Source organism: Sciurus carolinensis, chromosome 2 (assembly GCF_902686445.1).
Source record: "Sciurus carolinensis chromosome 2, mSciCar1.2, whole genome shotgun sequence".
NCBI lineage: Eukaryota > Metazoa > Chordata > Mammalia > Rodentia > Sciuridae > Sciurus > Sciurus carolinensis.
This window is the reverse complement of record NC_062214.1, coordinates 66,571,703-66,586,963: the sequence shown is the minus strand read 5'-3', so window position 1 is coordinate 66,586,963 and position 15,261 is coordinate 66,571,703. Positions and strand designations below refer to the sequence as shown.

General features: G+C 41.4%; 1 protein-coding gene across 1 annotated transcript in view; it reads left to right on the top strand.

Moving 5' to 3' along the window:
* Window positions 1–15,261, top strand: part of Igf1r (insulin like growth factor 1 receptor) — a 308,645-nt gene that overhangs the window by 46,615 nt on the left and 246,769 nt on the right. The window contains exon 2 of the mRNA XM_047542106.1: window positions 11,346–11,891. Within this exon, the coding sequence (XP_047398062.1) occupies window positions 11,346–11,891 (546 nt within the window). The remainder of the gene's footprint in view (window positions 1–11,345; window positions 11,892–15,261) is intronic.

Here is a 15,261-nt window from a genome sequence, read left to right as displayed (position 1 = left end):
AAATGGTGTTTCCATTCCAAGCTTTCTGAGGAATCTCCACACTGCTTTCCAGAGTGGTTGCACTAATTTGCAACCCCACCAGCAATGTATGAGTGTTCCTTTTTCCCCACATCCTCGCCAACACCTATTGTTGCTTGTATTCTTGATAATCGCCATTCTAATTGGGGTGAGATGAAATCTTAGGGTAGTTTTGATTTGCATTTCCCTTATTACTAGGGATGTTGAACATTTTTTCATATATGTGTTGATTACTTGTACATCTTCTTCTGTGAAGTGTCTGTTCATTTCCTTAGCCCATTTGTTGATTGGATTATTTGTATTCTTCGTGTAGAGTTTTTTGAGTTCTTTATAGATTCTGGAAATTAGCGCTCTATCTGAGGTATGGTTGGCAAAGATATTCTCCCACTCTGTAGGCTCTCTCTTCACATTTCTGATAGTTTCCTTTGCTGAGAGAAAGCTTTTTAGTTTGAATCTATCCCAGTTGTTTATTCTTGCTTTTATTTCTTGTGCTATGGGAGTCCTGTTAAGGAAATCTGATCCTGAGCCAACAAGTTGAAGATTTGGACCTACTTTTTCTTCTATAAGATGCAGGGTCTCTGGTCTGATTCCGAGGTCCTTGATCCATTTTGAGTTGAGTTTTGTGTAGGGTGAGAGATAGGGGTTTAGTTTCATTCTATTGCATATAGTTTTCCAGTTTTCCCAGCACCATTTGTTGAAGAGGCTATCTTTTCTCCATTGCATATTGTTGGAACCTTTGTCTAGTATGAGAAAATTGTATTTATTTGGGTTTGTGTCCATGTCCTCTATTCTGTACCATTGATCTACCTGTCTATTTTGGTACCAATACCATGCCGTTTTTGTTACTATTGCTTTGTAGTAGAGTTGAAGATCTGGTATTGCAATACCCCCTGCTTCGCTCTTGCTACTGAGGATTGCTTTAGCTATTCTAGGTTTTTTATTCTTCCAGATGAATTTCATAATTGCTTGCTCTATTTCTGCGAGGTACATCATTGGGATTTTAATTGGAATTGCATTGAATCTGTATAGAACTTTAGGTAGTATAGCCATTTTGACGATATTAATTCTGCCTATCCAGGAACATGGGAGATCTTTCCATCTTCTAAGGTTTTCTTGAATTTCTTTCTTTAGTGTTCTGTAGTTCTCATTGTAGAGGTCTTTCACCTCTTTTGTGAGATTGATTCCCAAGTATTTTATTTTTTTCGATGCTATTGTGAATGGAGTAGTTTTCCTAATTTCTCTTTCTGAAGATTCATCACTTATGTATAAAAATGCATTGGATTTATGAGCATTGATCTTGTAACCTGCTACTTTACTGAATTCACTTATGAGTTCTAAAAGTTTTCTGGTGGAATTTCCAGGTTCCTCTAAATATATAATCATGTCATCAGCGAACAGGGATAGTTTGAGTTCTTCTTTCCTATTCGTATCCCTTTAATTTCTTTGGTTTGTCTGATTGCTCTGGCTAGAGTCTCAAGGACGATGTTGAATAGAAGCGGTGAAAGAGGGCATCCCTGCCTTGTTCCAGTATTTAGGGGGAACGCTTTCAGTTTTTCACCATTTAGAATGATATTAGCCATGGGCTTAGCGTAGATGGCCTTTATAATGTTTAGGAATGTTCCCATTACCCCAATTTTTTCTAGTGTTTTGAGCATGAAGGGATGCTGTATTTTATCAAATGCTTTTTCTGCATCTATTGAAATAATCATATGATTCTTAACTTTAAGTCTGTTGATATGGTGAATGACATTTATTGATTTCCGAATGTTGAACCAACCTTGCATCCCTGGGATAAAACCCACTTGATCGTGGTGCACTATCTTTTTAATATATATTTGTATGCGATTTGCTAAAATTTTGTTGAGAATTTTTGCATCGATGTTCATTAAGGATATTGGTCTGAAATTTTCTTTCCTTGATGTGTCTCTGTCTGGTTTAGGTATCAGGGTGATATTGGCTTCATAGAACGAGTTTGGTAGGGTTCCCTCCTCTTCTATTTCATGGAATAGTTTGAGGAGTATTGGAATGAGCTCTTCTTTAAAGGTTTTATAGAACTCGGCTGAGAACCCATCTGGTCCTGGACTTTTCTTTGTTGGTAGGCTTTTGATGACCTCTTCTATTTCATTGCTTGAAATTGGTTTATTTAAGTTGTGTATGTCCTCCTCGTTCAGTTTAGGTAGTTCATATGTCTCTAGAAATTTGTTGATGTCTTCAAGGTTTTCTGTTTTGTTGGAGTATAGATTTTCGAAATAGCTTCTAATTATGTTTTGTATTTCACTCGTGTCTGTTGTGATGTTTCCTTGTTCATTCCGAATTTTAGTAATTTGAGTTTTCTCCCTCTTTCTCTTTGTTAGTGTGGCTAAGGGTTTATCAATTTTATTTATTTTTTCAAAGAACCAACTATTTATTTTATTAATTTTTCCGATTGTTTCTTTTGTTTCGATTTCGTTGATTTCGGCTCTGATTTTAACTATTTCCTGTCTTCTACTTTTGGTATTGGTCTGCTCTTCTTTTTCTAGTGCTTTGAGCTGTAGTGTTAACTCGTTTATTTGTTGATTTCTACTTCTTTTTTTGAATGCACCCCATGAAATAAATCTTCCTCTAAGTACTGCTTTCATAGTGTCCCAGAGATTTTGATATGATGTGTCTTTGTTCTCGTTTACTTCTAAGAATTTTTTTATTTCCCTCCTGATGTCTTCTGTTATCCATTCATCATATAATAGTGTATTATTTAGTCTCCAGGTATTGGAGAAGTTTCTGTTTTTTATTCTGTCATTTATTTCTAATTTCAATCCATTATGATCTGATAGAGTACAAGGTAGTATCTCTATCTTCTTGTATTTACTAACAGTAGCTTTGTGGCATAAAATATGGTCTATTTTAGAGAAGGATCCATGTGCTGCTGAGAAGAAAGTGTATTCATTCTTTGTTGGATGGTATATTCTATATATGTCCATTAAGTCTAAATTGCTGATTGTGTTGTTGAGATCTATAGTTTCTTTATTCAATTTTTGTTTGGACGATCTATCCAGTGGTGAGAGAGGTGTGTTAAAATCGCCTAGTATTATTGTGTTGTGGTCTATTTGATTTCTGGAATTGAGAAGGATTTGTTTGACGTACGTGGATGAGCCAATGTTCGGGGCATAGATATTTATGATTGTTATGTCTTGCTGATTTATGCTTCCCTTAAGCAGCATGTAATGTCCTTCTTTATCCCTTCTGACTAGTTTTGGTTTGAAGTCCACATTATCTGAGATGAGGATGGATACTCCAGCTTTTTTGCTGTGTCCGTGTGCATGGTATGTTTTTCCCCATCCTTTCACCTTTAGTCTATGGGTGTCTCTTTCTATGAGATGTGTCTCTTGCAGGCAGCATATTGTTGGATTTTTCTTTTTAATCCAATCTGCCAGTCTGTGTCTTTTGATTGATGAATTCAGGCCATTAACATTCAGGGTTATTATTGTGATATGATTTGTATTCCCAGTCAATTGACTCATATTTGTTTTTTGACATGATTTGGTTTCTCCTTTATTTGGCTATTCCTTTAGGCTAGCGCCTCCTGTTGCTGATTTGCATCGTTGTTTTTCATCTCTTCCTCATGGAATATTTTGCTGAGAATGTTCTGTAATGCTGGCTTTCTTTTTGTAAATTCCTTTAGCTTTTGTTTATCATGGAAGGATCTTATTTCATCGTCAAATTTGAAGGTAAGTTTTGCTGGGTATAAGATTCTTGGTTGGCATCCATTTTCTTTCAGGGCTTGGTATATGTTGTTCCAGGCCCTTCTAGCTTTTAGGGTCTGGATTGAAAAATCTGCTGATATTCTTATTGGTTTCCCTCTGAATGTAATTTGATTCTTTTCTCTCGCGGCCTTTAAAATTCTGTCTTTATTTTGTATGTTAGGTATTTTCATAATAATGTGCCTTGGTGTGGGTCTGTTGTAATTTTGTATGTTTGGAGTTCTATAAGCCTCTTGTACTTGGTTTTCCATTTCGTTCTTCAGATTTGGGAAATTTTCTGTTATTATTTCATTGAATAGATTGTTCATTCCTTTGGTTTGTTTCTCTAAGCCTTCCTCAATCCCAATAATTCTCAAATTTGGCCTTTTCATGATATCCCATAGTTCTTGGAGATTCTGTTCATGATTTCTTACCATCTTCTCTGTTTGTTCCACTTTGTTTTCAAGGTTAAATATTTTGTCTTCAATGTCTGAGGTTCTGTCTTCCAGGTGTCCTATCCTATTGGTTATGCTTTCTATGGAGTTTTTAACTTGGTTTATTGTTTCCTTCATCTCAAGGATTTCAGTTTGTTTTTTTTTTCAGTATCTCTAACTCTTTATTGAAATGATCTCTTGCTTCCCGTATTTGGTCTTTTAACTGTTGATTGGTGCGATCATTTAATGCCTGCATTTGCTCTTTCATCTCCTCCTTCAATGTCTGCATTTGCTCTTTCATCTCCTCATTAGCTTCCCTGATCGTTTTAATTACGTACATTCTGAACTCCCTTTCTGACATTTCTTCTGCTCTGCTGTCATTGGGTTTTATTGATGTAGTATCTAGGTTTGTTTGGGACATTTTCTTCCCTTGTTTTCTCATAATGGTCAGTTGTCAGTGGGACCCTGAGATATTGCAGTTTTCCACTATTGGCTTATAGTGTCCCAGTAGATTTCCAGTGTATCACCTCCCAGCTTTCAGTAGCCTGATGTCTTGGAGGAATCTGATAAAGCAGCTCATTCGAAGAATACTGCCCCTAGCCCCCTACTGGTTCCACGTTTTGGAACTGGCTCTGTGCGGAAATGCTCTCACTGTGGGCCTGCACGTGCAGCTGGCCGTGTGGGAAGAGCCCACTGCCGGAGTGTGGAAGACTACCTTGGGAAGACTCAAGCCGGAGTGGGCAGAGCCGCCTGAAGAGGTCTCCGGCTGCCCTGCCCTTATCCCTGAGGCTGACTGCAGATCGAGGCTCTCCGCTGGTTCTTTGCAGGAGTACACTGCACTGCAGGGGCTCCGGGACTCGGAGCGTGCTCTGTTCAGACAGGCTCTCACTAGCGGGCCAGTTCCGTTCCGAGAACCTGGAGAAGCTGGCTGTGTGGGCGGGGCCCACCGCCGGAGTGCGCAGGACTGCCTGTGGATGACTCTAGCTGCCCTGCCCGGCTCCGATAAGCCACCTCTATCTGGGCCTGCCACCCGGGCCGAGCTTTACCCAGTGGGCAGACTCACCCGTGGCTCCACTTCAGTCCGAGTCTCTCAATGCCTCCCCTTCTTAACTCCTGGGTTGTGGAGCGACCGGAGGTGCAGTCTCCCTCTAGGCCGCCATCTTGGATCGCCCCGTGAAGAGAGCCCGCAGCCGGAGTGGGCAGAGCCGCCTGAAGAGGTCTCCGGCTGCCCTGCCCTTATCCCTGAGGCTGACTGCAGATCGAGGCTCTCCGCTGGTTCTTTGCAGGAGTACACTGCACTGCAGGGGCTCCAGGACTCGGAGCGTGCTCTGTTCAGACAGGCTCTCACTAGCGGGCCAGTTCCGTTCTGAGAACCTGGAGAAGCTGGCTGTGTGGGCGGGGCCCACCGCCGGAGTGCGCAGGACTGCCTGTGGATGACTCTAGCTGCCCTGCCCGGCTCCGATAAGCCACCTCTATCTGGGCCTGCCACCCGGGCCGAGCTTTACCCAGTGGGCAGACTCACCCGTGGCTCCACTTCAGTCCGAGTCTCTCAATGCCTCCCCTTCTTAACTCCTGGGTTGTGGAGCGACCGGAGGTGCAGTCTCCCTCTAGGCCGCCATCTTGGATCCAAGAATGCTAATTTTGCTTCCAGTATCCTTGATTTCCAACCATAAGCTGAGACTATCCCATATTTTTGAAGGAGAATTGATCAAAATTGAAAACATTTTAATTAAATGAGTAACTTATAATGTTCTTTAATGAAATTGTTGACAAGGATAGTCAATGATTTTGATTATAATCCCCTCCTCTTGTTTATATTAGCAATGTTTAGATATGGGCAACAGTATAGAGGGATATTTTTATTAATATTTATCAGTAATGTTGCCTGAGGCATATTACTGTTAAAAGTATCACAAAAGCACTTATCAGATTGTTATGTTTCTGTAAGGTAGATAGTAGTAGGTAGGGCCTTGCACATATCAGGCAGATGAGGAAGATGAGACTTAGAGGTAGAGTGTGTCCACTGGAGGGTGCAAGCTGGTAAAACTCTGGGATACAGACTCATGTCTTCCCCGTGTTTCTTTTTTTCAGGACCCTAAGGCTGTGTCTACGTAGAACATACAATAAACATGCCATTGCATTTGTTGCATAGCCCTTCCAGGCATGTAGATACACAGCTCTAGGGGGTTTTCTAAGCTAGATAGATGCTTTTCCTTACCCCTTTTTATATGAATACTTCATAGGAATTTATTTTCCAAATATGTGTAGGTTGTTTATGCTCTTCACTTAAGTTCTGAGAGCCTAAATTCTGCCTCTTGGTTAAAAAAACAAACAAATAAATAAAACAGTTATTGAGAACATCATCTTTCTCAACTGATAGGCTTTATTTGATATGGATCTTTGGGAAAGTGAATTTTGCCTCTGGTCCCAGGCTCTTGCCCGAGCCTCCAGTCTCCTCCCCAGCTTCCTAGCACCTCTGAGCTGGCCTCCATCTGTCTTTTGTTTTTTGGTTTTTGGTACCAGGAATTGAACCCAGAGCACTTAACCATTAAACCACATCCCCAGCCTTTTAAAATATTTTATTTAGAGACAAGGTCTTGCTAAGTTGCTTAGAGCCTCACTAAGTTGCTGAGGCTGGCTTTGAGCCTGTGATCCTCCTGCCTCAGCCTTCCGAGCCATAGGGATTATAGATGAGCGCCACCACACCCAGCTCTCCATCTGTTTTGGTTCTGCAGTTGATATTCACTGATTTGGGCAACTGCATCTGAGGTCCACTGTCAGCAGTATCCTTTTTCTTTCTGCTTCCTGCCTGCCTTCATTAACATAAATTTCGATTATCCTTTGTAGGCTATCCTGGGATCTCACATTCTAAAAGTGTGGGTTTTTTGGAGCATGCCAATATATTTGTTGCTTTGAAAAGGGAGAAATGTTATTTTGCAATTTCCTTTTAATCGTCAATGGGCAGTAGCAAAGGGTGTGTCTCTGCTTCGAATGCTGTGTTGGGTATTTGCTCCCTCAATGCAAGTATTCTTTCACAGCACAAATGAGGAACGTTGTATTCTTTCCTGTTTGTGGCTTGCGTCTTTTGAACACTGTGCTATCATTCATGGTCCAGCTTGGTTTTCCTTTTTTCTGTTTCTATCACAAAACACCCCAAAGACCAACAGTGTCAGTCACAGAATCCAAAACAGCTGGTTGCTGGATCCTGCCTTGTACTTTGTGGCTTGGGCTTGTCTTCTCTTCCGGAATAAGTGGGTGGTTTCTTCCTATTTTTTTTCTTTTGTTCTATAAATGGGGGGAAAAGTGTCAAGTATGGAGACTGCTCTTTCATTTGAAGGAGCTGCCAGTTCCAACTCTGCAGCTCAGCTTCCGTTAACTGAGTGGTCTTTGCTGGCCATGGAGGGGAGCCAAATGGCAGAGTGAAGCAGATTCTCTCTTACTGCTTGAATTTTGATCATAGTATGAAAGTTCAGCACACTTCAATTATGTATCTTTGTGCTCATTTACTGGGTTCTGCATTTTTGTGATCTGTTGGAAACAATAGTAAATAAATTGATGACTAGCACTTTATAGTATGATCAAACACATGTTAAATACAATAATAGACTGAGATTGAGATCTCATACACCATAAAAACTTCTGATTATTATTTAAGAGCAAATAAGTATACTTAATTTATAGTGGCATGAAGGAATAAGATTTTTTTTTAGACTATACATAGGAAAAAAATAAATAGTATTCCTTTACTCCGAATAATAGTATTCCTTTACTCTTAGTATCCTTAGTATTCAAGGACATCAAGCCATTGATCTGAAATTGGATGAAAGTAAAATGGAGAAATGAAGGATGGAGAAGGAGTTAGAACAGTTGAGGGGACCATTGAAACTTAAGTGTTTGGGTAAAGCTCTGATGAGGTGACACTTGGGTTGAAACTGCATGGGGAAAGATCTGGGGCATGTGGAGGGGAGGGCATGATGCCTCCAGGCAGCAGGGTGTGAGGAGGGAAGGAGCTTGGCATATTGGAGGTTTGTGACTACAGTGTGCTAAGCAAGACCATACTAGAAGATGAAGTATAAGTAGGCAGAGATAAACTAGACTCTTTTTGACCTGGTGTTGGCTTGAGGATGGACATAAGAGAAAGAGGCTGGATCATAGGAAGGTGTTACTTTGGCCCAGACTAGAGATGACACTAGTCAGATCAGAGTTGTGGTGGTGGAGACAGACATTCATTCTACAGGTATGTCCTGTGATGTGTGTGCTATGCACCAAATATTGTGTTAGGCCCTGGAGACATAATTCTGGATTAAACAGAAAATAACTCCCTCTCCTCCTGGAGCTACCACTGTGATGAGAGTGATTGGAGTGAGAAAGGCTAGAGCTGGACTCCGAGGAGGATAGCAAATGGGGTTAGAGGGGAACAGTGAGGTGCACAAGGAGGAAGACAGGAGTATAACTTTGGGTAGTGCACCTGAGAGTCCCACAGGCTTGGGGAGGAACCCGGAGGGAGTGTTGCTAGACAGTATGAGTGTATGTGAGGGGAGAAAAGCATCAGGAATGACTCCTTGATTTTTTGGTGTGAGCAAGTCAGAGAATGGGAGTGTCACTGAACAAAATGGGCAGTAGGTTAGGGTAGGGAAGGAAATGAATTATTGAGACACCTCCATCCATGGAGATGTGGAGTAGGCAAATGGATATTCACTCATCAGAGGAGTTGGGCCAGTGACGTGCATTCAAGAATCATCTGGAGTAACGGTGGCACAGGAGGCTACTTGCCTGAGTGAAATGACAGAAGAGAAGGCTAGAACCCAGCATTTGGAGGTCAGGTAGAAGGGGAGTGGTTGAAGGGTGCATGGAATCAGAGAAGCCTGGAGGAGGAGGCAGTGCCAGATGGCTCTGGAAGGTCAAGTGCATGAAGATAGGTAACTGTCACTGACTTTGACAGTTTCATATGAGGCATAGCTAAGGGCTATGTGTGGAGACAGAGGCTCAGTCAGAGTGGAGGTGAGGATGCTGAGAGCTGGACTTGCTGGCTAATCTTGTGTCAAATTTCCCTATGGAGGGGTTGATGTCTTGTGTATGAGAACTTGTATGAGTGTCTTGACTTCTCCAGATCTTTTTTTCTCACCTGTAAAGTGGCAATTATGTTATCTCAAGTGAGGGATGGTTAGAGCATCATGTGAGATTAGATAAAATGCAGCAGGAGCTTCCAGCACATCTGGGTGTTTGCCAAGGGCTGGAGTCTCACATTCTCTGAGGATCCTCGTTTTCTCATCAGCAAAATTAGGGAAATGGACCAAATATAGTTTCACTTCCCAGGTTCTTGCACTTTGCCCACTCCTCAGCTCTTGGATCCCTCCATCTCCCCTCCCACCCTCCTATCTCTTCCCAGTTTCTTCTATGACTAAAATGCTTAGGGGAACATCTGTTCTCTTTTCACCTATTCCAGTTTGATTCTGTTCTGCATCAGCCACCAGATTAATCCTCCAAAAGACCTCTCTTGGTCTTCTCTTCCATTTCAGAGCCTTGAGAGGGACCTTGATCCTACAGATGATAGTTCTCATCCTTACATGTGGTTCGTTAGGGCTTGGTCTCTACCAAACTTATTTCTTCTCTTTCTCTCTGTATCCCTGACCTGTGTACAGTCTCTTGAACAAATCTTGTTCTGCTTTGTCTCTAGTCTCTGAAATGTCATACATACTTTTAAATTCCACCCACCCTTGGAGAGCCAGTGAAGCTCTGATGCCTGTCTGTTCCTGATGAGTATATATGTGGTGTGGCCATGTCGTGTGCACTCCCCTCACCACCACCTGCTTTGTGTGACAGTCATTTGTCATGGGTCTTATCTCCTGGCCTTTACCACAAACCTGCTCAGAGAGCAGGGCACTACTACTTTGCATCTCTCATAGTGTCATACAAATGGGTGCTTCGCAAATTAATGAATTACATGAATGAGAAAACTTTGCTCTTTCTGAGAATCTGTAATGGGGGGCTAGGGATTATTAAATCCTAAGAAAGTGCAATAATCAAGGGTGTTTTTGGTGTATGTGCCTAGAATTTTAAATATAAAGTCTTATAGTTTTGAGGCTATTTTATCAAAAACCTTTAAAATCTGTGAATGTACTGGCCCAACAATTCCACTTCGAAGGATTTATCCCAAGTAAATAGTCTTGGATAGCTGTCAAAAATGTTCACTAGCACATTGTTTTTAGTGTTACATACTGGAGATAAACTGAATGTTCAACAGTGGGAGATTGGTTAAAAAAAAATAAAAATTCAAGGTGCATATTCATACTCTAGGATTACTATCTCATTTTAAAAATTAGAACATTTATTGACTTGGTAAAATGTTCATGTTAAGTGAAGGAAGTATATGTATAAATGTTATATTGTTTTATTTCATTGCCCTAAAATTATTTATAGAGACAGGATAATTGGTATAGGTAGTGTTAACATTGTTTATCTTTGGGTGTTGAGCTCAGTGATGATTTTTACTATCTTTTTGCTAATACCTAACTTTTCTATAGGAAGTGTGCTTTCTTGATTAATAAAACTATTAGAGTTGGAATTGTATGCCTCTTTTATTCATAAATCATGTTTTCTATCTTGTGTCTATACTAATGCATTATTAGAACACACAGTCACCTGACCCATGTCAAATGGTAGCAGGACACGTGGGAACATGTTTCTTGAGTCCCCACTGTCCAGGTCATGGTGACTGTTCTTCAGTATAGACTTTATTGCTTGGAATCCTTCGGACTAGATGCAGTAGTAAGTTACTTTTGTTCCAGCTTTTGTTCCAGCGTCAGGAACTGGTACACCCAGAAGGAATGGGGAGTATGAAGTGTGGCAACTGTGGAGGCAGGCTAGTCTGGGTTGCAAACTTGAGTTTTGCATGTAACCCCATGTGACCTTGAGCTCAGCTTCACTTTGCATGTTTAATGTAGATGTCCTCTCCCCCATCTGTGTGAATACATTGATCAGCATCTGGCCCAGTGTAGGCACTTCAGAATAACAGCTAAGCAACTACCCAGGTAGTCAATCTGCAGTGAAAAATTGAGACTTATTCCTTAATATAGGTTTTCTGCAAACTTACCATATTGTGGGTTGGAAAATATTTGAAGAATGATTTCCTTTTAACTGAGACATGTCCCGCCTTTGCCCTCTTGTCTCCTTTCAGTCTGTGGGCCGGGCATTGACATCCGCAACGACTATCAGCAGCTGAAGCGCTTGGAGAACTGCACGGTGATCGAGGGCTACCTCCACATCCTGCTCATCTCCAAGGCTGAGGACTACCGCAGCTACCGCTTCCCTAAGCTCACAGTCATCACTGAATACTTGCTGCTGTTCCGTGTGGCTGGCCTCGAGAGCCTCGGGGACCTCTTCCCAAACCTCACAGTCATCCGCGGCTGGAAACTCTTTTACAACTACGCCCTGGTCATCTTCGAGATGACTAATCTCAAGGATATTGGGCTTTATAACCTGAGGAACATTACTCGGGGGGCCATCAGGATTGAGAAGAATGCTGACCTCTGTTACCTCTCCACAGTGGACTGGTCTTTGATCCTAGATGCAGTGTCCAATAATTATATTGTGGGGAACAAGCCCCCGAAGGAATGTGGGGACCTGTGTCCAGGGACCATGGAGGAGAAACCGTTGTGTGAGAAGACCACCATCAACAATGAGTACAACTACCGCTGCTGGACCACAAATCGCTGCCAGAAAAGTAAGAGTGCCGCTGATCTCTGCTTTCTCTCTGCATCTCTCATTTTTCTCCTTTTCGCTATCCTCCTTCCTCTTCTGAATGCACACGTTCTGTGAGGTGGGTGAGGTCATTGCATTTACAATGTGGTACACCTGCCTTGAGGACATGGTTTGTACAGGGGTCTTGATTGGCTTTCTGGGAGTTCTTGGAATGCAGGACTATGGCATGGTTGGATACCTTCACGACTGCTGTCAAGACTGGTCAAATCATATATTAGAATTAATCTACTGTACTTCTGGGCTAGAAGCTTTCTAACCTTCAGTTTCGAATTCCTGATGAGAAAGGTGACCCCATGTGCTTGGAAGTTCCTAACTCTTGGCAGCTGAGACCTGTGTAATATGTCAACTCTTTTATCCTTTATCTCAAGGTACATTTTTATTTGTGGTATGGCAGGACTTCCTTAGCATGAATGTATTTGGATCATGGTTAAATACAGGAAAAATAGAGCACTCCTTCACATCCTGTGAAAGTGGTCCTTGGTTCTTAGTGATGATACTGTGGTGCTCAGGTGCCCTGGTTTATGTGGGAGACCTCTTACCAGTTTCCAGGAGTCCGTGATTCAGGCTATACTTACAAATAGCTATGTAGCAGGGTGCATTTTTAAATTGATGGGCTTCTACTTCCTTTCTTTTATATCTGTTCCCCAAACAGTTGTGAACATCTTATGAAATGATTTTGAGAAGGAACTTTGAAAAGTATTCTGTGGTCTTAAGAGTCAAGTGTTGGTGTTTTGTAGCTTCTCACTTATCTGCAGTATGCTTACTTTCCCTTGAGAATAACTGAACTCTTGCTCTATTGATCAGCACCCTAAGAGTAAAGTTTTTTGTTTTTTTTCCCCTCCAACTAAAATGTGGCTCTGGGTATTTGCCTTATTTGCATTCAGCAATGTTTAGGTATATTGGCCAGGAAGGTCCTCCTCACTATTTTAATGTCAGTGTGTTAGCTATAAATAGCTATTTTTTAAATGGTTGGCCCTATTAAATACTCAAGGAGTCCCTTTACCCTAGCTAGTCCTGAAGAGCTAAGTAATCACAGATTGATAGGCCTGTCTGAATCCTGATGTATATAAAATAAATAAAAGGCCAGACACCACAGGTAGCCCGGTTTTGGTTCCCCTTCAGCCTGGCTGAAGTAGTAAATGATGAGATTTCCCTGACCCATCATATACTCAAAGCTCTGCATTGTTTGATCAGTCTGTGCATGACATTTGATAAGTAAGGAGGGGTCCCTTTGGCTGCAGTTAGTACCTTGAAGAGATGAAAATGCTGTTAGGCCACTTTAAGAATCAGTGAGTTAGAGTTGGAGTAAAGGAACTCTTGTGATTGATTAAAACTGTGCTTTATCCTTATTTTAACCACCGGTTTGTGCAAACAACAGAATGTTTTTAAAGTAGCCTTGACATTTTAGAATTTTATCTTAAAACTAAAAAGGTGTCATCAAGGGAGCCAGCGTGACATAGTAGAGAAACATTGGATACGGAGATGATCTGTCCCAGGTGACCTTGGATGAGCCAGCCTCTGGGCTGTAGTGGGTATGTTCCTAGGGCAGTTATATGATTCCTTCATGGTGATCAAATCCATGCGTGAAAGTATTTTGAAAATTCCTGAGTTCTGTACAAAAGGAAGATGTTATTTAAAAAGTCATTTGTCAGGCACCTATTCTGTGATTCAGTAGATACTTCGGTTTCACTGTGGGTTTTCTTCTGTTTTTGATCAACTGCTTCCTGAAAAAGTCTGGGGGTAGTGATGAAGCCTAATTTCTGAGTCTAAGTCTGAAAGCACTGACCAAAAATGAGCAAGTAATTTAAATTGCCTAGGCCTCAGTTTCTTTGTCTACAAAATGGAATGGATCCTGCCTTCCTCTTAGGATTGTTGAGAGTTTAAAAGGAGAAAAAGGAAAAGCATAATGAAAAAATAAAGAGGGTTAGAAATTGGGCCCTGATGCTGGTGAATCTGTTGGCTGGATGCCTGCCTCTCCAAGGTCACACCCCATAGCCTTTTCCTTGGCCAGCTGTATAAGTACTGCAGATGTTTGTGTGTGTGTGTGTGTGTATGTGTGTGTGTGTGTGTGTGATTTCACAATAGAGTTCTTACTTTAAATTGATAGATGCATTCAGTATTATTGTTTTCCCTTTACCTTGTCCTGAAAACTCAGACAAAGGCATAATTTCTTAGATGTTTTCTAGTTGGAATCCTTTCCCTTTGCATGGATTTCTTTTAGACATGCACTGTCTGCACGTGGTAGCCACTAGCCACATTTGCCCTAACTGAGCACTTGAACCATGGCCTGCGTGAATGGAGATCTACTGGAAGTACAAAATAGATGCTGGACTTCCAAGCTATAATGTGGAGAAAATGCTGTAAAAGATCTCATTAGTAATTTTTATATTGATTGCATTTTGAAATATGTTAGAAATGTTAGATTACGTAAAATGTGCTATTAAAATCAATTCACCTGCTGCTTTTTACTTTCGAACATGGTTACTAGAACATTTACAGTTACTGATGGCTTGCATTCCGTTTCTGGTGGAGAGTACTGCAGTAGAGCCTGTCTTTGAGACTGGGAAGTCTTCCCCTCATCATTTCTCTGGTTGACTGGCCACTACCCTGCTGTCATACCCTGCACCTGCCCAGCCAAAACCCTCAGTGACCCTTTAAGGAGCCAGCCATAGAGTCCAGACAGAATGTCTGCCTTGAATTCATCATTAACACTGAATGACTATAAAAAGTAAGTATAGAGGAGTCCCATTCAGTTTTTCTCCCATTGGTTGTCTGCACTAGTAGGGAGACCATCTAGAGAGAAATGTGAAGTCAAGGTATGTGTGAAGTTGTGGATATAATGGAGAAAAACTCCCTTGTATAGTACTGATGTACAGTGTTACTTGACACTCTGTAAATACCCCTTAGATCTTGACTGTGCAGTGACTGGCAGTAGAATAGAAAGTCCCACTAAAGAAACAACCACTCGGTATGTTGTCTGCATGCTTTTGTATTTCTCTCTTCTCTTCATGATTTGAGGGGAGATTTATTTTCTAGTCCTGAGTTGTTCCTAAAGAGTGAGGAACTCTTGAAGAATTGTGCATGCCTTTTTCCTTTGTAAGGATCTACCCATCCATGCCCTCGTTTGGCATGGTCAGTTCCTCCTCCCTTGTCTTCTGATAACCCCCTCTTCTGGTTCTCTTCCTACCCTGTGGCTGCCACTATGCTATTCCTTTCCTTAGTCTAGTTTTGGATAGCTGGTGGCTTCCTATCTTAGTCTGTTTGGGCTGTTGTACCAAAAAATTGTAAACAATAAATTTGTTTCTGAAAGTTTTGGAGATTAGAAGTCCAGG